Source organism: Mytilus trossulus, chromosome 4 (assembly GCF_036588685.1).
Source record: "Mytilus trossulus isolate FHL-02 chromosome 4, PNRI_Mtr1.1.1.hap1, whole genome shotgun sequence".
In the NCBI taxonomy this organism is placed as follows: Eukaryota; Metazoa; Mollusca; class Bivalvia; order Mytilida; family Mytilidae; genus Mytilus; species Mytilus trossulus.
The window spans coordinates 63232840-63259943 of record NC_086376.1 but is presented as its reverse complement, the minus strand read 5'-3'; the positions used below and the strand labels follow the sequence as shown (position 1 = coordinate 63259943).

The 27104-nt window shown below is 32.3% G+C and overlaps 1 protein-coding gene and 1 long non-coding RNA gene across 2 annotated transcripts in view; both read right to left on the bottom strand.

The window, feature by feature from the left end:
* LOC134715730 (arrestin domain-containing protein 17-like) overlaps positions 1-27104 on the bottom strand; it is a 42350-nt gene extending 15246 nt beyond the window's left edge. The window contains exons 1-2 of the mRNA XM_063578102.1: positions 26715-27104; positions 18726-18860 (exon numbers count right to left, since the gene is read on the bottom strand). Coding sequence (XP_063434172.1) covers positions 18726-18860; positions 26715-26829 — 250 coding nt within the window. The 5' untranslated portion in view covers positions 26830-27104. The remainder of the gene's footprint in view (positions 1-18725; positions 18861-26714) is intronic.
* On the bottom strand, positions 2538-17301 carry LOC134714088 (uncharacterized). Its single transcript, XR_010106487.1, has 3 exons — positions 17178-17301; positions 3356-3462; positions 2538-2873 (listed from the first exon to the last, which is right to left on the bottom strand). It is a non-coding gene; the product is annotated as an uncharacterized LOC134714088 (long non-coding RNA).

Here is a 27104-nt window from a genome sequence, read left to right as displayed (position 1 = left end):
GGAGGCATACCACATCTCCTTGTTTTACTAATAGAACTAAATATGTAGATTATATATGCAGTCGTCTATATCAAAACTGTTACTCTTTCATACTTTCTTGGAGCACTTGAAATGCAGTGAAGTCTTTAATATAGTTCACGTTTCTCCTATAGATAGAAAAGATTCTTCTGATACCATGACAGTTTGTTATCAATAATAATTTCAAAGTTATTTAAAAGAATAAGCACACGTTTCAAGATATTTTTTTAACATTAACCTTGGATCAAGTCAGGAACCTGTAATCTAGTGGTTGTGGTTGGTTCATTTCGGTCATATTTGTTGTTTTTAAATTGTTTTGTTATACATTAGGCAGTTAATATTCTGATATGAATTGTTTCATATTCATATTTCACATGTTTTAATCTTTTATAGCGACTTTTACTCACTATATCAAGGCCGTACAGTCGACTACAATTGTGTATATCTACCCAATACTTTGGTGAATTATTATAGTTGTATCATTGAAAATTATAACCACATTCCTTATTTTTACCAACACTGATATTTTCTATTCAACGGCAAGAAAAAAGAACTTTGCTTCTTATTGTTCTTTGTGTGGTTTTAATATAGCATAAGAATTTTGTCAGCAGTAGATTTTGAATGGAAAGCTGGACTAATTTTTAGGGTAGTAAGGCAGAATCCAATTAAAATACATATTCTAAATATGAAAAGAAATGTTAGTTAAATCTCCACAAAACAGTAACACTTCTACCAAAGATATTTCAGTCAATTACTAATTGGAGTCTTATTCGGTTTTCTTCATCTTTTACGTTACAAGTAAAAGAGTGTTCATTTGCAAAAAAATGCCTTTTTTTGTCCTTGACCTAAAGCACATTCAAAATCGATTAGTTTTAAAAGAATTATCTAAACTACAGACAAATTTTCTACCTATGAAATCAAAGTGAATCGAGCTATCACATGATGGGAAATGAACACGAATCGAGTCTTCACAAGAATTTAACAGTAACTGAACATATTTTAGATAATATTATAGAAACTAAATATGATTTTTTTTGGTCTTGAGCATGTTTTATACAACCTTTCTTTATTTCTTTCTTGTTGTTCAAATTTCTTGGTCCTCAACAGTAAAAGTCAGTCCTGTAAGCTCTAACCAATAATGTCTCAAATACAACTTATAAGATACAACAAGAATGCTTAAGCTGAAACGTCTCGCCTGCTTTTCTATTCACGAATTATTTTATGCTGATAGAACAAGGAAAAAGTTTTAGTACAGGTGTCACATAAATCACACATTGTCAAAGATCCATGAAAATGAAGTCAATGTGAGATAAATCAATTTAAGTCAGAAAGACATGTTTAGCTGACAATCATTATACACACGTAATATAGTTTTGCTTTTGCTTATCTCATAAAAGAAACAGCCCTCACCATGAAAATTACATATTGACCAAAAGTCAAGGTGACTCGTCAGATGAACCCTGCTAGACAGACATTTAAATCATAAAATCATTTCACTAGATAAAGTTTTATCTACTAGTATTGCTAAAAGAAAAAGAAGACAAACACTAAATTTAACATTCACCAATGACCTGTGCAAATTAGACAAATAATAGTACACAAGACGCATAGAAAACTAATGACTATAAAGCAACACGAACCCCACAATGGGTTTGATTTCGATGCTCCTGAAGGGTATGCTGATCCTGCTCCACATATAAATGTAGCACCCATCCTGTTGCTTATGTTATTACAAACCTGGGAAATAGTCCAATTCGGTAGTTCACTAATATGTAAGTGAGAAATTAACATAATACAAATAGAAATTTGTTTTCAAGCAGTTGCTTGACATTGGAAATGAGGTCAAGTCCAACAGATATAATACAGACTTTCGTTATAAATGTATAAGCCACAAGGTATGAAGCCTCCAGTTCAAGTCAATTATCATATAAAATATCAAGCTCAATACAAATAGCTAACGCCGTAGGATTGTTATCTGTATCTTTCGCATGTCACAGGCACAACAAGAAAGCAAAAAGACAAGCCATGTCATGTACATCGATGACTCGAATCCTGGATTTTAGTTGTATTTGTTGATCAACTTTGGAACAAATTACTCAGGGAAAAGGGTCTTACTTGCAAAAGACAGAACGAAAGATGTTCATTATTTTATGATTTTTTTCTTATCCATTTATCAACTTAATATTCTAAAAGTAATTTATTCAAACGCCTGCACCAAGGTAGGAACCTTCTCATTGCTTGTCTCATGTCAAAAAAACATTAAAAAAAATCTGTTGATTTAGTTTTCATTCACAATGCAGAGCATGCTACATGTATCAAGTGTACGAACTATGTTTCCCTTCTGATTTTTGTTTGGTGTTTTTTTATCGATTGATTGCTGTCGGATTCGAATGCGGTTTTTTTGGAGGAGGGACAGGGACCCAGTCCTCTATATGGAGCTACATGAATGAGCTAGCATAAACTTTCTACATGTCCCACAACATGGAAAGGACTATTTCAATGTTTTGTACTTTAATGTTTCATTTAAAAATAAATTTTCTCTTTTTAGAATTTATCTGTAATGTTCATACACTAATTTTAATTTAAATTGTATATTATTATGAACGAGCGTCTAGTTTGGAAAATATACACTCATGGCAAGTTATTACAGGTTCCTTCGGTCTCTTTAAAAAACACCACTGTATGTCTCTTACAGTATTGTTTAAATGTTCTCCCCTGCACATAATTACTATAAGTATCCATGGATTCTTTCATTTATTTGTATGTTATAGTCTTGTAGGATGTAGATTCAATGATAAAATCCTGTTAAATAAACCGTATTAGACTCTTGGAATTCTTCATTCTGTTGCTGAAATCTAGAAATAAAATTCAGGGTACAATTTTCGTAAAATAATAATCAAATACTACGGTAACCTTACCAATCATGGTTATTGTTAAGGGATATAAAGATGAGTCCACACATTTCACATTTCTGACATGTGCAATGGTGAGATTAAGGAATGTTTGTGACTTGTAATTTATCATTGCAGTCTCCATGATAAACTAGAACAAGATATTTCTAATAATAACATAACGATACCAATTTTTCTGCACCAGATGCGCATTTCGACAATACATGTCTCTTCAGTGATGCTCGTGGCCAAAATATTTAAAATCCAAAGCGTACATAAAATATGAAGAGCTATAATAAGTTAACCAATTTTACCCTTAAAATTAGATCTATGAATATATTTTAGTTATTGCTATAATTTTCTTTAATTATCCGTAGTTATGGATCGAGTATTATACACATATATATTTTTTTTAAATTCTGTATTTTACTGATAAATATACTCACTTTTAAAGTCAACATCACACTTTTACACTAACAGCAGCAACTGCAGGTGAGCTACAGAGTTCTGTGGATCCATTTATCTATATATCCCTATGAAGATTTCTTTTTCCCTAGTTTGGTAAAATAATTAAGCTCATTAGTATGCAAAGGAAAACAGTTTTTACAATTTTAGATAAGTTAACGGATAACGGATAAAAATTTATGAATAAAGCAAAGTGGGCTAAAACAATTAAGACAACCAATTCTTTTAAATGGATTTTTCTGTAGGCTGATAAGACTTGAAAGAAATTATTTTGCCCAACATGCCCAGAGCATGAGGAAAATTAATTCTCTGCAACTTAAAATGCAGGAACTAAATTGTGTACAAATTAAAATAAAGTAAAAATGAAGCTTTGCTGCAGTAAAATATAAACTTGCGTAGCAACAGATCAAAATGATTAGATCTATTCGTCACCCCCCCCCCCCCCAAAAAAAAAAAACCCATCAAAGGATAAAACAAAACAACCCTGACCATGGCAACCATAAAAGAACCATTGTAGAAAAGTTACAGATTTCATAACAATTGACCCGGAGACAAGTTATTAAGTGACACAGTTTTGATGGAAACATCCAGTGGCGGATCCAGAAATTATCATAAGTGGGGGCCCGTTGACTGCCTAAGAGGGGCCCCGCTCTAGTCAAGCTTCAGTGATTCCCTATATAAGCAAGCAATTTTTTTCCCCAAAAAGGGGGGGCTGCACCCCTCTAAATCCGCCTCTGGCATCATTTCGGCAATTCGTAAGAGATTCACTTGTTATCGAGTTTCGAGTTGCGAGTTAAGAAAGTCGGGTTGCGAGTATTGAGTTGTGAGTAACTAAAGTCGAGTTGTGAGTTACAAAAGTCGAGTTGCGAGTTTCAAAAGTTGAGTTGCGAGTTATAATAATAATAATAATACATGTAATAACTCATTAGGATTAAACCGATTTTCAATAAGGCTCTCTACATACAATATCAACTACATAAATGAAACATAATAATTATTAATCTACTAATATACAAATGTAAACAATAGATCTAAATACACAAACTATAATTACAACAACAAGAAAGTGCTCTGCAGGGCACATCTTTATACGACCGGAGTGGTCCAACCCTGAACGGTTGGGGCAAATTTGGTCACAATATTCAAGCTTGATACTGTCTGAATTTGGATTGCGATTGAATTTTTGACATAATAAAGGTTTTGGTCACAAAATAAATGTGGCTAGAGATCTAACAAATCTACTGTACAATACTGTGCAATTGAATATATAAAAAAGAAGATGTGGTATGATTGCCAATGAGACAACTAACAACAAAAAGACCAAAATGACACAAACATTAACAACTATGGGTCACCGTACGGCCTTCAACAATGAGCAAAGCCCATACCACATAGTCATCTATAAAAGGCCCCGATAAGACAATGTAAAACAATTCAAACGAGAAAACTAACGGCCTTATTTATGTAAAAAAAATGAACGAAAAACAACTATGTAACAAATAAACAAACGACAACCACTAAATTACAGGCTTCTTTTTGAAACTTTTCAAAATTCTATTTACGAAAAATTTTGAAAAAAAGGAATCCCTTAAAACATTGAAACTAAATCCCCCCCCACCCAAACAAAAAAAAACGTACAGAAACCCCCCTTTAAGCAATAACCCTTAAACTCAATCCCATCATTTCCCTTGTAGGATGGAACCTTGTATTACAATTTCAGAGAGATTCTTTCACCTAAACAAGTTACTGTTTGGAAACTAGAAACATGCTATTTTTTTTGCCCTTTTTTGGCCCCTAATTCCTACATATTTTGAGCAATTATTCCAAAACTTAATCCTAGCCTCCCCTTTGTTATATGGAACATTGTGGTACAATTTTAGACAGGTCCATACAATTTCACACAAGTTATTGTCTTGAAACTAGAAAAATGCTTGCTTTTGGACCCTTTTTGTCCCTTTATTTCTAAACTTTGGACCTATAACCCAATAAACGAATCCAAACCTTCTACTTGTGGTTTTAAACATTTTGGTACAATTTCAGAGCAAATGAAGTACGTATACACAAGTTATTATCCTTAAACTAGAAAAATCCTTGTGTGACAATATGATAGGCGAAAAATATATATATAAATATATATAAATATATTTATATTTATATTGATGATTATATATTCTTAAAATGTTTATTAAATTGAATAAAATAAATACAGGGGAATATCTATTAAGAAAATCATGACCTTGTAAAAGGTTGTTCAATTGACCGCTACTGCATATGAAATATTTACATGCAGATCATGAGGTGACATGTAACAATTAGTTAAACACTGGACATACGTGTATTGCATACCATGTGGAGACATGTAGCAATAACAATTAGTTAAAACACTGGACATGCGTGTATTCTTTGATCATTAATTTCCAGGTTGGCCAAAACATGTCAATTAGAGTCAACTTAATAGATATTCATCCCTGTATCTTTTAATTTAAGACTATGATGGTCAAATTAATAGAAACCTTGACACTGTTTATATTCTGTATATATACTTGTGTATTTTACTGTATAGGGGAGACCGTCCGTTATGGACACTGGTCCAGACGGGCTTGAATAAACTACTATTCCAAATAACCATGTGTTGTGTCACACCTGTTTTGGGCTTCTTATTCATAAACGGTTGGGACAACCATCCCCAAAATCGATCCCAACCTTCCTTTTGTGGTATTGACCCTTCTGAAAAAAAATCATAAAGATCTACTTTTTTAAACTAAAGAAACTGTCCGGAAACCAAAATGTGTCTTCGGACGACGCAGACGACGACAACGACATCATAACATTATACGATCCAAAACAATTGTTTGCGGTCGTATAAAAAAAACTATAGTATACATTGTGGCTTAACTCATACATTTGACACGTTAAAAATATAATGACTTGTAAGAGTATTTGAAAGCAGATATACTTTTTTATTTTATTTTATTTCACTGGATAATGAATCCACACTTTTTGACCACTAAAAGAACCAGCTGCTCTACAGGGCGCATCTTTATATGACCACAGATGTCGAACCCTGAACAGTTGGGGCAAGTATGGACACAACATTTAAGCTTGATACAGCTCTGAATTTGGAGTGTTATTAAAAACATTTGTAGTTGACACAGTCAACATAGTTTTCTGACACAGAATGAATGTGGTCTAAGAACTTAAACCTAAAAACTTTAAGATTTTAAATTGGACATTTATATCCAAAATCCAAGTACACCGTTAGATTTGGCATATCAAAGAACCCCAATAATTCATTTTTTTATGAAATCAAACAAAGTTTATTTTTTTACCCTTTTGGCCTTTAATTCCTAAACTGTGGGGACAAAAACTCCCAAAATCAATCCCAACCTTCCTTTTGTCGTCATAAACCTTGTGTTAAAATTTCATAGATTTCTATTCACTTATTCTACAGTTAATGTGCAAAAACCAAGAAAAATGCTTGTTTGGGACCTTTTTTGCCCCTAATTCTTAAACTGTTTGGACCAGAACTTCCAAAATCGATCCCAACCTTCCTTGAATGGCCATAAACTTTTTGTATAAATTTCATATGTTTCTATTAACTTATACTAAAGTTAAAGTGCGAAAACACCAAATGTCTTCGGATGACGACGACGACGACGGCGACAACGGCGACGACGCCAACGTCATACCAATATACGACCGAGACAACAATGTCTGTTCTTCGAATATAGTCCCTTGTGTTTACTCTGTAAAACTAATATGATATGTTATTTGTAACTTTTCTTTTCATTTAAAATACATATTTCAATATCAAAAAGCTTACCAAATTTAAAATTGCTGGATAGTATTACAGCTTTATGTTTATTTACTTTAATCTTTGGTTGACCAGCTCTTCAGCGGCCGGTAACACCGACGTTGTCTTTAAGATCTATAAAATATATAAGTTTCTCACTGAATGTATACAAAGAGGGTTTAAAAGCTTTGCAATTATCAAATATATACTTAATATCAAGCTTCATGTAAATTATTTAACAATGAAATACATTAATTATGAAATTTGAAGTTTTACCAAGGGAGCTAATAACTAATTAATAACACTGTCTGCCGCACAGCATTTCGGGGACTCTCCCTCTGGTATCTTTCCTCTCCCTTTTATAGATGACTATGCGGGGGCTTTTTCTAATTATTGGGGATATTATGATGACCTATAGTTGTTAATTTTAGTGTCATATAGTCACAGAGTCATCCGCATCGCTTCCCTCAATCTTATTCTATCACCAATAGCACGGGTGTCATTCGGTTTATCGAGAGAAATGATCGTGAAAGAATATCTAACGGCGGTCAAGTATTAAGAAACGATCGAGAAAGTTCTGGTAACGGATCGTGAAAGACATTTAATGTACATTTTTGTTCAAAATCTTTGAAAAGATCGCAGAACGAATCAAAACAAAAAAATATGTCTGTCAAAATGGTTTAACTTCCTCAACATAATTGTAAAATTAGATAGAGAAAATATGCAGTACCTTATGAAAAAACACAAAAGGCGCAATGCTTGTCTATGAAATTAATTACAAATAACACGCTTTTTGTACCTATAATGGGCATATTTCAGTTTATCGTGATATATTTGAAATTTCATCTTTGGTGTATCTGATTGTACAGTAAAATTAAGGTATTTTCTTCTCTTAAAAGCATCAATTTGTTTATGAAAACCTTGAATTTGTTGAATATCCATAAAACTTGATCGTGATAGATCAGGCAACGCATTATTTTGATCGTGAAAGATAATGCAAGACACGACTTATTACTAGTAATCAGACAGAAATCAGTATTTCTTTTACCATTTGATAAACCTCCAACTGGTTGAAGCCTGTTACTTCATTTTGTATTTTAATAAGGATGAACATTAAAGCTATTTTTCTTTATTCAACACTTTACCTCGAAATTTAAAAAAAAACCAATTAAAAAACGTCTCTTAATAAGTTTGAAAGATTCAGCTCTGAGAATCGGTCAAGTGCAATTCAGGCAGATCGAAATTATTTAGCCAATAATATGGATATGCAACGTTTAAACCAAAATAATATCCATCAAACAAAAAAATACAGCAAAATAGCATCTTTCATCAGTAATTTGAGATTGAACGATTTTGTGCAACAGTACTTTCTTAAGTTCTGTATATACAACGCAGGTGTGGATTGATTAAACTATATATACTACAGACTATAGAATACCAGAGCGCAAATGCTGTAATGTCTCGTCTGCTTTACTTATGATTGTTAATTTTTGGAACGTCTATAATACCAAGGGCGTTCTAGAAGTGTCAAATGCGCTTAATGTGCTCAATGTATTTTTGTCCATCTGATGACCTTAGCCTTTTCAATTGAATTTTATAGTTCGTTCTTATGTTGAACTGTTCATCACTGTCTCAGGTTAGGGGAGGGTTGGGATCCCGCTAAAATGTTTAACTCCGCCACATTATTAATAGATGTGCCTGTCCAAAGTCAGGAGCCTGTAATTCAGTGGTTGTTGTTTGTTTATGTGTTACATATTTGTTTTTCGATCTTTTTTTTAATACATAAAAGGCCGTTATTTTTATCGTTTGAATTGTATTACATTGGCATATAGCTCTATGCGGTATGGGCTTTGCTCCTTTTTAAAGGCCGTACGGTGACCTATAGTTGTTAATGTCTGTGTCATTTTGGTCTCTTGTAGATAGTTGTCTCTTTTGCAATCATACCACATCTTCTTTTTTTAAAATTAGGATTGTCAATAGTTCATACAAAGAGTGCAAGGTCAGATGAACCATGACATACAGATCACTACAAATATCCCTTAGACCAAATAAATGTGTTCCTATGTTTACAATGCATTAGAAACTGACAAATGTAATAGTTATGCTTCGCCAATTAATTCGAACATAAGGTCAAAAGTATTATGAACCCTTACCGACAGCCAGACATAGACATCTTACTATCATTCAGTATATCAAATACAATTGACGTCATCTTGGTCATATGTGAAACATGCAGACAGACATGTACACCATACACGAAATACCATGGCACTATAGCATACAGGTATATATCCAAAAGACTAAACAACCTTAAACAGACATTGCCGAATGATGCATGATAATGAGTTCGATGTTACTTGAAACCTTGCAGAAGTCGAAAAGTACAACTCACAATCATAACAACAGACAGTTATCCTAAGGCTTAACGAATCTGCGATACGGACTTGACCACAAAAATGAATCTTCATCCATAAAATAAGGCAAATTCGGGGTCAGGTTAATCCTGTATGACGGACATGTAGTTGATAGGGTCCAATATTCAAAATGTGGGTATCCTAAAACTCATGATGAGTGAGTACTCCACATGACAATAAAAAGCTTCATCCTATAATCAACCAACTATTTTACATTTCATTTTCTGAAAATATTAATACTTTGAAAAGCTTAAACCTATTGAGAATGTTGACCTATATAGCTTTTTTCAATACCAATAACAAATATTAATGATGATATAATTGAAGAATAATTTGAACGTCTTCGTGGCATCAAATCTTTCACGATCTTCAAAAAATGAGGTACGTGATCTTTCACGATCCGAAAAATCAATTTTTGTGTAAATAGTTCTTTATTTACCAAGTTTCAGATTATGTTATACAAAATAACTATGAGAACCATTTGATTATTTCAAATAGAAAGCCTTTATTCATATTAAAGTAGGTTTTCTAGTCGAATTTGTGACAAAAATCATGTTTGTTTACATTTTTCATGTACTTAAAAAGTCGAGTAGCAATCTGCCTTTTTTTGTTTTGTAATAACTATGTTACTTTTAAAACTGGTTATTCTCACATATTGATCATAATGTTGAACCATTTTGACAGACAGTTTTATTTTGTCGTACATTTGTCTGTGTTATAAATTATAAATTAGAATATGTATTGACCTTTCATATGTCTTCTCGATTAAATGTCTTTCACGATCCGTTACCAGAACTTTCACGATCGTCTTTCAATATTTGACCGCCGTTAGATATTCTTTCACGATCATTTCTCTCGATAAACCGAATGACACCCGTGAATAGTTTCAACACCTAGTCTGATCAAGTCTTGACCAGTAAGGTGCTGAAAAGTGTCATCCTATATCCTCTCATCTTCTTTTCAATTTAAAAGATTTTGCAGATTAAGTTCTGCAAGAGGAAGGTTGTATAGCAGACGAGGTGTTGATAGTATGAAAATAAACCCGAAAAAAATATCCCGCTTCGTATGTTTTCGGTTATTTTCGGAAGTCTACCACATAATGAAAAAAGCACTGAATATAATTGATTAACCACCTAGTATTATATTTTTTTAACCAAACATAAAACATTTTAACCACTGATCATAAAGTTGTCTGTACTGAACATAATAATTATTTTACTGAACATAATGATCAGTCTACAGAACATATTGATATTTATTTCATTCAACATAATGATAACAGTATAATAAAGTGTGTTTGACAACTGAATATTTCGGTTTCTGTAATCAACATAATGAGAAATCAACATAATATAAAAATATCTTAACAGAAGATATTTTCAAAAGTACTGAATATGAAGACAAAAGTATATTGATTAAAGTGCTGAATATAATACCAGATCTGCACAATATAATGATTATTCTACTGATCATTATGATGTTTTTGCTCAACATAATTGTTATATGTACTACTGAACATAATGAAAAGGGCACACATAATCGAGAAAACAAACGCTAAAAATAATTAAATGATCACAGCATATATACTAAATATAAACAACGGAAGACAGCTATGGCGTTCCATATTCCTTGTCTGTCCTATTATATTCATCTATGGTATTTGAAATGAAAATAAGCACAAAACCAGTCATTTTAACAATTAAGATTCTATCAAGGAACCCTTTTGAGTTAGCTATATCAGAGACGAACACAAAATGTGTACAACGGATATAAAAAAAGAAGATGTGATATGATTTCAAAAGAGAAAACTCTCAACAAGAGACCAAAATGACAGAAACTACCAAATATAGGTCACTGCACGTTATCAACAATGAGCAAAGCCCATACCGAATAGTCAGCTATAAAACTTAAAAGGCCCCGAAATAACAATGTAAAACGAGAAAACTAACGGCTTATTTATGTACAAAAAATGAACGAAAAACAAACTGAACACATAAACAAACATCCACTGAATAAGTATACAAGACAAAAAGAAAAGGACAGTACAAAATATGTTAAGAATCTAATCTTAAATCAAAATCAAAATAATCCTCGAACAAAATAAATATTTATATATAGAAAAGGTGACTAGATGCTCTGCAAGGGAAACTTGCATATTTCGAATTCTACTTAATATGTTATTTACAAGCAATTTAAAAAAATAATAAATACATATTTGAACAATAAAACAAAGAATTTTCATCATAGGACCGGGATATTGTAACTTGATAAAGGAATTCGAATGTGAAATGGTGGTAGCTAACCAAGGATCCAAGAAAAGACACGTATTATATATGTCAATAAACACGATATTACAATAAGAAGATGTGGTATAATTTCCAATGAGATTTCTGCTTACTACAAGCTATAGCTATTGGAAGAAAAAGATCCAGTAAAATTAAATTTTATCAAGCTTAACTTAAAGGATTGGAGAGGACTTGTTATCTGAAAGACAGAGAAAACAACATGATTTTTTTTTATATCATGCACTTTTCAATATTCCCAACTATAGAATCCGACAAACTATAACGAAAAAGTTTTTTTTTAGTGAGAACAACAATTTATCAAACCACATTTATATCTTCAATATAAAAATAAAGAGATGTGATATGATTTTCAAAGTTTAAAAAATAAATGGATTTAAGCAATTATAGTCGGCTATAACAGGCTCCGACATGAAAAATAAGAATGAATACACAAACTGACGGCCTAGTTCATAATAATACAATTTTCGAAAAACATATATGACATACACGAACCAACGACAAACACTGAACTACGGGCTCTTGACTTAAAACAGGTACATAAAGAATATGGCGGGTTAAAAATGTCTGTGTGTGCTCATTTCTCCCCAAAACTATCACAACACTATAAAAAAAAAAATCAGTTGCAATGATCGGATCATCGTTTAATACTATCAATGACGATATCAGACCAGGTGCGGGATCCAAATCACGGAACACCCTGAAACTTCACAAAATAAAAAAAATCGAAAAACTTGAATAGGGTTTCAATCACCAAAACCCCCTCTCCCCTCATGCCGGATCCGCTAATGATGACTCAACTTTGAGTGGGTCATTTAGGTTTAAAAAAATTGATAACAATAACTAACTGATATTAAATTGTAACCGAAAAAGGAGAGAAAAATCATTCCAGACGTATGTTGCAATGGATTACAGTAGTTTTAATAAATATTTATATGACAGAAGTATAATGGAAAACATAAACTGATCATGAATGTGACAGAAGAGGTAGTAAACAGTTTATGTTCTTCTCATACATACATATATTATGATAGTATGATACTAAATCCTTAGGATTGTGCCTGATATTCATATGATGAAATCATAATTTTTCTATCAGTTTAATTGAAGTCTGGAGCTGGCATGTCAGTTAACTGCTAGTAGTCTGTTGTTGTTTATGTATTATTGTCATTTTGTTTGTTACTTTGGTTACATCTGTTGACATCAGACTCGAACTTCTCTTGAACTGAATTTTAATGTGCGTACTGTTGTGCGTTTACTTTTCCACATTGGCTAGAGGTATAGGGGGAGGATTGAGATCTCATAAACATGTTTAACCCCGCCGCATTTTTTTAGCCTGTCCCAAGTCAGGAGCCTCTGGCCTTTGTTGGTCTTTTATTATTCTAATTTTAGTTTCGTGTGTACAATTTGGAAATTAGTATGGCGTTCATTATCACTGGATTAGTATATATATTTGTTTAGGGGCCAGCTGAAGGACGCCTCCAGGTACGGGAATTTCTTGCTACATTGAAGACCTGTTGGTGACCTTCTGCTGTTGTTTTTTCTATGGTCGTGTTGTTGTCTCTTTGACACATTCCCAATTTCCATTCTCAGTTTTAGTAGTAAGCATCTATCTAGTTAAGAGTTATAATTAGTAATATGCCACTAGAAGCTATTATCGCAAAATGCAATGAGTGTGTAGGTAAAGGTAATACCTTTGACAAGCTAGCTTAAGTGTTAGCTGGACCATGAAGTCATACCAAGGTAATGTAGCCTACCCTCCTTTCGGAGTAGTCTGTTGGCCAAAAGATGAAAAGAAAAGCTCCAAGGATTGTACAGGAAGGTTCAGAGTGATTGTACAGTAAACTTGCAAGCGATTGTACAGTCATTAAAAATATCCAACATGGAGAAAATGAATATATTTGGATTTCTACTGTAATAATGAACCTCGCATTTTCCCGTTTCTAAGCCTCATACAAATAAATTTCAAGACACTATACGTATATTGTCAAATAGAAGCAATTATAAAAAAAAGAAAATCTTCACGGGAATGTTTTAAAGATCTAAAATAAAGTACCTTATTCATAATATGGGTTCGCTCTCCGTATATTAAAAGTGAATTTGCGTTTGGTGTACTTTAGCTAGAACTTATTATAAGAACGGAAAGTTTAACACTTGTTCAGTATAATAAAAACACATAATGACTGGTTGTGCGGGTAATATTAAGTTTGTTGTCCCTTTGCATACCAACTATTGCTCTCGGCTTTGCCTCGAGCAATAGTTGGTACCTCAAGGACAATAAACTTGCTATTATCCTCACACCCAGTCAATAGATGTATAATATTTAAGTCTGAAAGAGCATGATTTATATGCTGGTTTTAATGGTCCTTTTACTACTAGTAGTTTTCAGTTACTACAAATACTCTTATTTTGGTGCTTCACGTTTATAATCTTTAGTAAATGTTAGTTGTTTTTGTGTCTCGTACCGATCTTTTGGGTTAATCAAATTGCAACGGACTTTTAAACATTGTTTTTATGTTATACTATTACAACACTGACCGTCTAAGTTTAGGGGTTGAACGCTCACACACATGTTGAATCATGCCACATTATCATGCGCATGTAGTTGAGTGGTTATTATTAATTTTGTTCATATCTGTCGACTCATATTTGATGTTTTTAGAATGGGTTTGTTGTATATCGTTACGGACCACAGTGAAAAAACTATGTGAATTTAGTTTTTTAGATCATCTGGCCCACAGCTTTTCTCATCACTTGGCATCCGTCGTCCGTCGGCGTCCGTAGTCGTTAACTTTTAATAAAATTTTCTCTGAAACTACTGGGCCAAATTTAACCAAACTTGGCCACAGTCATCATTGGGGTATATAGTTTAAAAATTGTATCCGGTGACCCGCTAAACTAACCAAGATGGCCACCATGGCAAAAAATAGAACATAGGGGTAAATGTATATTTTGGCTTATAACTCTGAAACCAAAGCATTTAGGGCAAATCTGACAAGGGGTCATATTGTTAATTAGGTCAAGATCTATCTGCCCTGTCAAATGAATCGGGCAATGGGTTGCTGGGTTGCTGTCCCTGAATTGGTAATTTTAAGGAACTTTTGTCCATTTTCGGTTATTATCTTGAAATTTATTATAGATAGAGATAAACTGTAAACAACTAAATGTTCACCAAAGTAAGATCTACAAATAAGTCAACATGATGAAAATGGTAAGTTGATCCCTTAAGGAGTAACTTAATAGTAATTTTTTTACCATTTTTTCGTAAATTTTTGTTATCTTTTACAAAAATCTTCTCCTCTGAAACTACTGGACCAAATTTAACCAAACTGAGCCAAAATCATTATTAAGGTATATTTTAAAACAAAATGTGTGCGGTGACCCGGTCAACCAACCAAGATGGCCGCCATGGCTTAAAATAGAACATAGGAGTAAAATGTAGATTTTGGCTTATAACTATGAAACCAAAGCTTTTAAAGCAAATCTTACAAGGGTTAACTTGTTTATCTAGTAAATGTATATATCTGCTCTAAATTTTTCAGATGAATTGGACAACTGGTTGGTGGGTTGCTGTCCCAATTTGTAATTTTTAAAGAAATTTAGCCGTTTTTGATTCTTTTGAATACTATTATAGATAGAGATAAACTGTAAACAGCATTAATGTTCAGCAAATTAAGATCTACAAATAAGTTAACATGACCAAAATGGTCATTTTTTTTTTTTAACAATTTTCATTCATTTGGTAAATTTTGGTAAGTTTTTACAAAATGTGTTCCTATGTAACTAAAATACCAAGTTCATTACAGATAGAGAAAATTGTAAGTAGCAAGAATGATCAGTAAAGTATGATCTACAAACAGATCACCATCACCAAAACACAATTTTGTCATGAATCCATCTGTGTCCTTTGTTTAATATGCTCATAAACCAAGGTGAGCAACACAGGCTCTTAAAAACCTCTAGTTATCCTTCATTAAAACTGTTTATGTCGTCCCGTAGGCCATTAGTTTATTTCGTCTTAAATGTTTCAATTTTTTTTTATCGTAGCCTTTCATAACTAATATACAGTATGGGTATTTGTCATTTTTGAAGGCCGCACGGTTGGTTATAATTGATAATACTACTTCATTGAACTCCAGATGATAGTTGCCAAATTGGCAGTCATACCACATCTCCTTACTTGTTATGATATTGTATACATTTTTCGTACAAGACTTTAAATTTGGCGTCCTGTCTAAACATACAATGTATATGAAATATTAGTCGCTTGAAGTTAAAAGCAAATAACTAACAATCAATCAATTTAAACTCGTGTTCAATAAGTAGAAAATCATTTGATTTTTGGGGTTAAAAGGGGGAGGACCTGACAAAAGGTCTTCGAATATAAATATTGTGGCCTGGCAAGAGCTTGAAACAATAGGCATGCTTAGCGACAAGTTAAAACTTTAGAAATAATAAAAAAATTCCGCAGAAAATCGTCCTGCCCCATTCCCATCCTTAGAATAACAAAAGGTTGTACCCTTACTGTCATTGTCCGTGTGTTTTATTATTTGGATCCAGCTAGTTGTTCATATAGTGTTCTTCTAAAGGGGGCAACTATTTAATATTCTGGGGGAGGATGATTTTGAAAATAAACCTCAGCCTTAATTATCACAAAAAATAAATGGTTTGTTCTGTGGTATTGTCAAAATACATAACCTGACTTACAATGTATTGAAAATAAATAACTCTGCAGGTCTATTCGAAAGTATTAGATGGCAACAGTTTCTTCATAAAATTCATTTTTCCAAAAAAAACAGTCGTGAAACACTTCCGAAAACTTCATATTATAAAATTATAAATATTATCTAAATATACTTGAAATGTCTGAAAAAGGGTTTCATTTAACTGGAGCTATATTGTGTCAGAAACACATAGGCCTACCTCACTTTTATTACAGGACAGTAACTACATTGAGGCAAATGTAATGCTTACGTTATAATTTTATATATACTCAAAATTGGAATAAAAAAGAAGTATCAATTTAGATATTTCTCATCCGAGACTCGTTATTTTTCCTAAATCATTTATTCATTTATTTCAAAGTCTATTTTTTTACTTTAACTTTGTCTGAGTTGTCATTATAGATGGTCCGAGTTGTCTTTTTTAGACGGTCCGAGTTGTCACAGGACGGACATGTTCTGCAACCAAATAAAATGCCCCAAGTTTGAACACCTTATTTGATTTCGTGATCACCATACAGTACTATCCAACTGAAATGTAAACTACTTTGAAATATTTCGTAATTTTTTACCTTAAAGAATCCTGGTCCTGAGTAGATTTGGAAGTTGTCGTCAGCAAAAGATTAAAACACCGTTCATTGCGGGCTTCCGTTGTCGTTGATTTCTGTATTTTATGCAATGTCAATTTCATCATGGAATACTTTTTCCACAATCAGAGGTTCATTAAGGGATACAAAAAGTTTGATATTCAGTATGCTAATAATATATAACAGTTACGACTTGAAAATCAATTTTAATTTAGGTTACAATAAAAAAACAATAATATGTCAATGTCATAAAGATATAAACTTTTTAGTAATCTGAAGGGAAAGGAAGGGCGCAGTTAAATATCGCCCTTCCCCAGTTTCACAGTCTCATACATATTTTTTGTTAGGGGCTAAGAAACTGGGGGACAAAGAGGTTCTACCAAGCACTTCCCCAGTTTTGCGTCGAGCACAAAAAGTTTATATTTTTCTGACATTGACCTAATATTGTTTTTATACTGCAACATAAATTAATAAATTGATAGCTATTCAAATCGTAACACAAACGACAGACTTATGTTTATCCCTTAATGGACCCCTGATTGGGGAGAAAGTGTCCCATGATGAAATTGACATCGTACACAATATAGCTTTGTTACAATATTTTATATGAAATAAACACAACTTGTTGCAGTATAAAAAACATTTTATATTTTTTATGACAATTACCTTATATTGTATGTGTAGAAGTACATAAAGATGACAAAAAATTAAAATTATTAAAATTTTCAGTACTGAAAAATGACTGAAATTTTCAGTACTGAAAAATGGTTGAAATTTTCAGTACTGAAAAACGGCTGAAATTGTCAGTACTGAAAAATGACTGAAATTTTCAGTACTGAAAAATGACTGAAATTTTCAGTACTGAAAAATGACTGAATTTTTCAGTACTGAAAACAACTTTTTCTCAACATTACTTAAAATGATATAAAAATTAATGTACTGAATAGTGTTGTTTCCTAAAAGTACTGTTTATGTAGCGGCTTTTAATGTACTGATTAGTAATGTTTCCTAAAAGTACTGTTTATATAGCGGCATTTAATGTACTGATTAGTGATATTTTCCGAAAGTACTGTTTATATAGTGGCATTTAAGGTACTGTTTAGTGATTTTTCCTAAAAGTACTGTTTATATAGCGGCATTTAATGTACATGTAAACGCTAGTCAAATTGTTGGTAGTGTACATAAGACTCATGGGTGACAAGCAGATCAAAATAAGCCAAACAAGTACAAAGTTGATGGGCATTGATGACTCAAAATTCCCCAAAATTGTGCAAAATACGGCTAAGGTTTTCTATGCCTGGGATGAGAAAATCCTATGTATTTCGAATAATTCATACTTTTGCAAACAGTAAATTCATTTATAAAAATGTCAATATAATTGATTATCATGACAACACCGAAGTGTTGAATACTGGGCTGGTGATTCCCTCGAAACGTCAATCAGCAGTGGCATCGACCCAGTGGTGTAAATAGTCATAAAAAATAGATACCAGCACGTTTGTATTTTATCATTAATATATTATGAATACTTACCTTTTCCCCATAAACAAAAGCGATCATCAAAATATATTTCCTCTTTTTCGTGTTCTATATCTGTTCGATGTGTACCATTTTGAACTGTTTCTCGCCATTTTGCGCGTGCTGCTCCACGGAAACGCACCTCCACCCCTGTAAACGTATTTTTTTTTATAAACATTGCTTTGATATAACTATGTAGTAAATCTAGTAATTGGACTTCGAATTGCAGTATCTTTCAAACACCAAGAGAAGTACTATGCTTCATGAAACCAACTAAATGACAAAGCATTTATAGATAATTATGTTCATGTCTATGTATCTTGCATGAGGCAAATAATGATCAGTGGACTAGACCGTTTGCACTATTGAATTTTTCAAACGTTTATAGACTCGGAAAGACTATGACTACGAAAAAGAGGGGGTGAATTTACTATTTACCATAGGAAGAGTCACAACTCAAAATCGGAGAAATCGGAAGAAGCATGCCAAAATAAGAAAACAGCAGTCTGAAAAACTAAACACTGATCAACAAGAACTCACCTGTTAACCGATATATTCAGATTGTAGACAACTATTCATAGTGGAGGAGCGTGTGTTTCCGTCTAGATATTATTTGACCTACTTATTTTATTCGTATTAGATCTAGAAACACACGAAAAAGAAGAAACGGTGAAAAATGCAGGCACTACGTATCATAGGTCGAAGACTAAAACGCATCATAATACAAAACAATGAAGACAAAAAAAGGCTGCATGAAAGTTAGTACAAAGACCAAAGAGTCTATGTCGATGAATGTTGTATTATTTTTGCATATTAAAGATTATTTATATACCCCTGTGCGGACAACAAAATGTTGTGTAGTTGGAATTAGCATCAATGTTAGTCAATTGAAAATAAATCAGCTAAACTTGCAATGTTTCCCCCGATAAAAAGCCATTGTGGTCACAAGATATCAGTTCACCTATAAAAGAAGTTATTTTACATTTGAAAATGTGAAATATGATACAATATTGTTGTAAGAAAATAATTTTGATACTGTTATAAAATTATTCTAAGCTTCATCATTGATAACTTTAGCTCGATAACAAATACAAAATGTTTTTTTCTAATAATACATGGAATCTGCATTTGATCAGACTGGCAGACGACTGAATAAAATTCAAATGAATGAAATTGGATTGGAATTTAATTGTTACCTTCGTTGTTTTACAGGGCAATAGCACGTAATGTTACCCTCTGATTACGTAAGACCATTGATTTTCGTTCGTACAACAGGAAACAGACTAGTTCCTAAGACAGTAATTTAGTATTATATACAGTCTAAATGTATTTTTGTGTATGACGACTTTAATCATATATTTTACAACCAGATAGCCAGTATCATTTTGTGTCATATGGGAAAAGCTGTTATCGATTATGGTATTAAGTCGAGGTCGGAATGTATATTTAATGGACATTTGAATGAATCGTTATGGACACAGTGCAATAGAAGTAATTATTCACAAACAAACAAATATCCCAAAAGACAAACGACAGATTTTTTATTGTGTTTGCAAGTTTTGCTAGTTAATGACTTTATTTTATCTCTTGTTCTAGACAAACATTTGCGGCCCTATAGATTTGAAAGCATTACAAATAGATAAAATATCGTTTCAGTAGTCTGAAAGGGCGAAATAAAAAGCAGCATAAAACTGCAAAATAAATGTATATATTTATTACTAAAAGAAAAGTTTGATAAACGTTTACATAGTCAGCTGACTCTATTCTTCCACCACTTGGAGAGTAAAATCACATAAATACTCAACTCAGAGGAAAATTCAAAACGGAGAGTACATTATCAAATGGCAAAATCAAAAGCTCTAACACATCAAACGACATCTGTCATATTCCTGGCTTGGTTTATGTAGAAAATGGTTGATTAAGACTCTAATCTATAACTCTTATTCTAACTTTATATTCAATTATAATTTGGCCAATTCTATTGAAATGCGGAGTTAAACAGCCCTTTATTGTACTTTTCTTTAAAACTATTTTTAATAGGCAGTTGATTGTTTTGGGGGGCAGGTAGTTTTGCACATTATACTTAAATGCAACACTTCACTTCATACTTTGTGTCGCTGTTCACACTTTTTTTATACCCACATTGATGCGTTTTATAATATACAGCACCATCGTCATCGGTGCCGATTTATATGTTATGGCGTCATCAAATACCCCTGATGACTCAATCTATATGGAAAACATTAATTCGAAAACATCTTAATAAATTGTATTTCAACATCCTTGACTCCTTTTAACCGTCTTGTTCAAAGCAATTTGCCTTCTGTTTTTGTGTTAATTTTGATACATGGTGTGCAAGCTTGTGCTAACTCGATGTGCTTATTTGTACTATTAGTCGCCACCCGTAAGAGAAGAACTATCGGTTTTACACCCATATATTGTGGTCACTACAAATGCTAATTTCAAACCTTAATGTAATAAAAAATTGGTGACAGAATGTATTTGTTGAGATTACGTCTGCTTAAGGAAGTGTGGGCACAGAAACAAAAATTCCATGTACATTAATATTTTTTCTGAAGAAGTGCCTGTGAGTGTAGGGTAAATACAAAATGACATTTGTTCATGTTTCCTAAAATGACATTCCTATCGTCGATACGAATGACAGTTTAGAAACCATGAACATTCGTGTTGTTCAAAAACGTTTGTGTTATATCACAGCGTTTGTTTCCAGGTGTGAGCAAAATTTACGAATTATTATACCAGGAAATGACAGTAGTATCACTATGTGAATAGAAAGACAGACATTTATAATTTAACATTGGAAGATAACAATCATATTAAAATGATTCCAGAAATTTGAAAAAAAAACCAGGGGTGGACGGTTTTTTTCCTTCTTGCTATAATGATCTATATAATCAAACGTACCGATTTACCTTCCTGTTTTTTGTTTGTTTTTTTTGGGGGGGGGGGAGAGAGTATGACACGATCAAGTTACAGGTGACTAATGCAATCTGTTATTATTTACAATATGATACGTCGTTGTGGAAATACATAATGTTTATGTAACTGGTTAATGAGAACTAACATTGAACTAGTTCATTTCATATCCATATATTATATCTGCTTTAAAATATTGATAGCTATTTCTTCTCGGTTGCGGGCAGGACATATGTTCCTGTATATTTATATCTATAAGAAAAACAAATAATGAGATTACAATAATCTAATGCATCAAAACTGGCAGCCTTCTGTCTTCAACATTCAATTATGATCAAGATAATACGTTTTGTATAATTTCATAAAAAAAACTTAGTAGTGATAAGTGTAATCGATATAAACGAGAGACATTGTTCTATAAATATCCCTTTCATTATTTGTTGGTTTCAAGCCAATCATGATGAACATGACTGATAGATGAGCGGTTTGTTACTATGAAGCCTGTGTTTAATGTTCACGTTTTAATTTCTTTTTAATAATTCATATGATTATACTTTTTGTCATAAATATGTCATTATTTCACTGTTAGCAGCTAAATTAATTGTCTTGCAAATTGTATTATCACTAAGTTTGATAAAGATAAAAAAAAAAAAAAAAAAAAAAAAACACCACAATTTAAAACAAAAAAACAATAAAATAAGTTTAAAGAAGGAATATGCTAATTTTGTAACTATCCAATCGGACTGTTTTTGTAAAAACCTGTGTTTCAATTAACTTTTGGAATTGCATAACATCGATACTACCGTTCTAACATATTAGAAAATTCAACACTGAATTAATTAAAATTGATATTTTTGGTGACGCACTTTGCTTGTCAAATACAATGTCAGTGTGAAATTGTCAATACATAACTCCAATGTTCCAATTAAGTAAGATTTTAACGAGGGTGACAATTTGTTTGTATAGCTCTTCAAAATATATCTAATTAGATGTCCTGTTCACACATTAAGTTTAAATGAAATAGAGAGGCTGTATTATTTATTGAATTCTAATCTAGTCCGGATTCCTAAGAAATGTACTAGGTTCAAATAAAACTCTCAGTTTGTTCCAACAGCTACTGTTCATTACCAGCGTTATGCAACAGGCTTGTATTGATTTTACGAAAACTATGTAGTTAATGTTATCTTTAAATTCAACGCAAGGGCTTTTAGTATTAAAAAACAAGCACTCAAAATTGCAGTAATTAAACGACATAGAATTATTTTATGGTTGAATTTGCTGGAATGCCAGAAGTATAAACGTTTAAAGAAATGTAAATAAATAACAGATAACAAATAAATTCAAACTAACAAATCTAATTGAATGGTTAGAATAAACGCAGCTAGTTTATGTCCTTTTAGTTGCATGTGGAGAATAAAGACGGAAGATCAAAACTCATAGGTCAAAGAATACTGACTTTACCATGGCAAAAAAAAGAACAAAGTTCACAAAACAAGAACTCCACCGGACTGAACTTCTGTTCCAAAAAAAATTGTTTAGATTATTCAGTAACTTAAAACAATGCTTTTTATAACAATTATTAATGCTATTCGAAATTGATACCCGTGTTGCAGTTCAACTAACCTTTATAATCTTCAGCCAAGCATTTTTTTCTTTCTTTTTTATCTTGAGAATTATTTAATAATTATTTACTTTTCATGGAGTGTTCCCTGTTCTGTAGTTCCTGTGTATTTTTCAGAAGATGGGTTCTCTGGAGCTGCATGTCAGTAACTGCTAGTAGTCCTTTGTTAATTCATGTATTATTGTCAGTTTGTTTAGTTTCTTTTGTTACCTAGGCTATTCTGACATTGGACTGCGCTTAAACTGAGTTTCACTTTGTGAATTGTTGTGCGGTTTTTTTCTACATTGGCTACAGGTCTAAGGGTAGGGTAGAGATCTAAAAAAACATGTTTAACCCCAGCAGCATTTTCGCGCCTGTCTAAAGTCGGAGCCTCTGGCCTTTGTTAGTCTTGTATGATTTTTAATTTTAGTTTCTTGTGTATTATTTCGGAGTTTAGTATAACGTCCATTATCACTGAACTAGTAACAAATTTGTTTAGGGGTCAGCTGAAGGACTCCCCCGGGTGCGGGAGTTTCTAACTGCATTGAAGACCCATTGAATTGGTGGCCTCTGGCTGTTGTCTGCTCTATGGTCGGGTTGTAGTCTCTTTGACACATTCCCCATTCCCATTCTCAAGTTTATCATATAATGTACTAAATCTACATTGGTATGTTGTATCTCATGTTGCTATAATAGTGTGTATCAAGTTTTCATAAATACTCTGCATGGGACTATGTAAAACGTAGGTTTTCATTACTATCATTCGGTGAATAAACTTGAATAAATGACCTATGTGAAATACTTATATGAATAAAATCTTTGCAGATTGATTACGACACTGCTACACCACCCCCCCCCCCCCCCCCCCCATCACTTTTTTTGTTTAAAGCGCGTGTTAAGGCTACGATATTTTTAAATGATTTATTTCTATAGTTAATGGGCTTTTCGATTCTTTGCACATCGTGTTAGATGCTGGATATATAAATAAATGCGTTTAACATGATTAATGTTATATTGTTCTTTCAATTTTAGTATAATCTTGACTCGAGAATCTTGACCCTAGTACATCCAGTTTGTTAATTTCCTTTTGACCTTGCGCCTTATTCATACATCTCGTGTATTTCTGAGTGAATATGTGTGTAGATTACAAAGTCAAAGTACTAAAATGATGGTGATACATCATTTGCCAGGATTAAACATAATCAGGAAGTTAAAAAAAATGCTGGCAGCTTAAGATGGATAAAACATGACGAACAACAAAAAATCGTGATATATCAAACGAATTTATAAAACCACATAAAAGCATTATCTAAGAAGGTAATACAACTGAAATGGAATTCATGCGAGATTTGCTTGCAGTTTATATAAAAGGTTATGCTTTTGAGAACTACGCTTATTTTTCAACCATTATTCTAGCTTTTGGGAATTTGGTGTAAAATAAAGTTGATCATTAAACGCATGTCAGATGTGGTGAGTTGTCAACGAGGGAGTACACATTTGCAGCACTATTACAGAAATTTAATATAATTAGATTTGAAGCACTACTGTGACTGTCGGTTGGAATATTTGAATCATATTTCATGCAACACTAGAACGCATCTTATACAGTAAATATAAAAAAAAAGATGTGGTATGATTGCCATTGAGACAACTATCCACAAAAGGCCAAAATGACACAAACATTAACAACTATAGGTCAACGTACGGCCATCAACAATGAGCAAAGTAAGACCCCAACTTGAATGGTATATATATTTATAACATATTTCCTTTGAGGAAGGTTTGATCATATTGCACTTATTTAATTTTTTTTCAATGCTACATGTTTGTATTGTTTTATGTCTATCGTTTTGTAATTAATATGCCTGTCTGTTTGTTTGTTAGTTTTGGTTTTGTATTGGTTTGTTTGATAAGTAACACTCCTATTGTTTGGATTTTAAACTAATAAAATTCTTATTCTTATTCTCTCTTATGAATCAAATGTAAAACAACTAGTAAGGTATTTCTTGTGAGAATAGATAGTATAACTTGTTGCAGTTCAAAAGATTATGTTGCAATAACAACGCAATGTCACAATGCATTATGATGGCTTGCAGGAAACTATCTTATACCTCAAAGACAAGCTCCTGTCACACATTGAAAAGAGACATTTTACATATCCTAAATATTTTGAAAAAAACCAATATATCAAATATACAGCGATATCATTGACATTCTTCTCCTTAAAAATCCAAGCTTGCAAAATGTATTCATGGCATTTCAAATCCAATGAACAACTGAATTTGACGTGTTACAACAATCAAAGCTTTGATAAAAATCTTGAAAAAAATTAATTGGCATTGTTTCAATTCTGTCTGCTTTGTTTTCAGTTAAATGGTTTGTTGCAAACTTAAATAGCTTAATGTATATTTGATCTCGTTAACAGAACATATAATATATATATACGTCTTTAATAATTCTTCAAATATCATTGGTTTTTTTTTTTACAAATTTTGTGCTTTGAGGTTTTAGATTCTTCTCGTTACTTCATGAAGTATAATCCTTGATGTTAATTGCAAGGAATTTCTTTGAAAAGGCAATCAACGTGTTGAATAAAGATGAATAAGAAAGTGAAATCATAGATTCTGTCTATTTATTAACATTTCAAGTCTCTTTCGTTAAAACCTATCTTTATAGCTCTTGGAAACTCAAAAATGTTGTCTAATTTTGATTACCATAGAAAGTAGATATGTATTCACGACAGAATATTGATTCCGTGCACTCACAGAATTTTTTCCTCGTTTGACCTCGGGCTTTGATTACTTGTACTCTTAAGACATTTATGTTGCCTCATTACAACAAAGTGATACAAGCCGTGCAAAATAAGATGTCTTATTGATCTTTCTCTGTTAAGTAATTGGATTTGCTTTGAAAAATATTGTCAAAGTAAACGACTTGTTAGTTCTCTGTCTTCAGTTACCGTTCTTGATTAATCGAAAATTAATTTATTTTTTATTAAGTTTTTACTGCCATGTATATATATATATATACAACTCGTCTAAACATCAACCCAACAATGTTAGATCTGTAAATTTGCTTTCGAAAATATATATATATATAAATTATACTATAATAAATAAATAAGATAATGGTCGTCATACATGTAAAGCTACATCTATTTGCGAACATTTCGCAGGATATTTACAACCAATCATTTGCGATATTTCCCCCCTCCTATTTGTTTGGTATTTGAATGTCGATTTCTCACCCTATTTTGATTTCCTTATTAACACAATAGTATAATGATTGCATAGGGTAAACACATTTGAAACGTGATTCTTCCGTTAAATAAATGTAGCATGACTTTAAATCAATGCAATTTCATTTGTTTTTTAAAATTAAAATACTTTGTTCGAATACAAATCTGATTTTTTGTACAGATGTTTTTAATTTTTGGTTCAAATGCCCCACCCTTAATTGCCACCTACCTGCTATAATAACGGGTAGACCAATTTGTAAAACTAATGCTCCTTTAACACGCTGTCCAGAGAAATATACCAAATTTTCACTTTCCAGTTGAAGTTCTATAGACGTTACAGACATTGCTGCATTGTTTTTTTAATTACACCATTTCCAAGTCTTATTCCGGGTACCGTATTATCAGCCATTGTGGTAAAGTCTCTATGTGTCGTCATGGTTACATGACATGACGATAATATACAGTTTTGACGGGAATTAATTTTCTCCTTGCATGCGATACAAATAAATTTCTTTTAGTGTATTATAGAGGATGCTTACTGGCTGAGGCAGTACATGGATGCCATTGATTCGATCGATACAGTGGTTGTTCGTCAACGAGAAATGGTATTGACAATTAC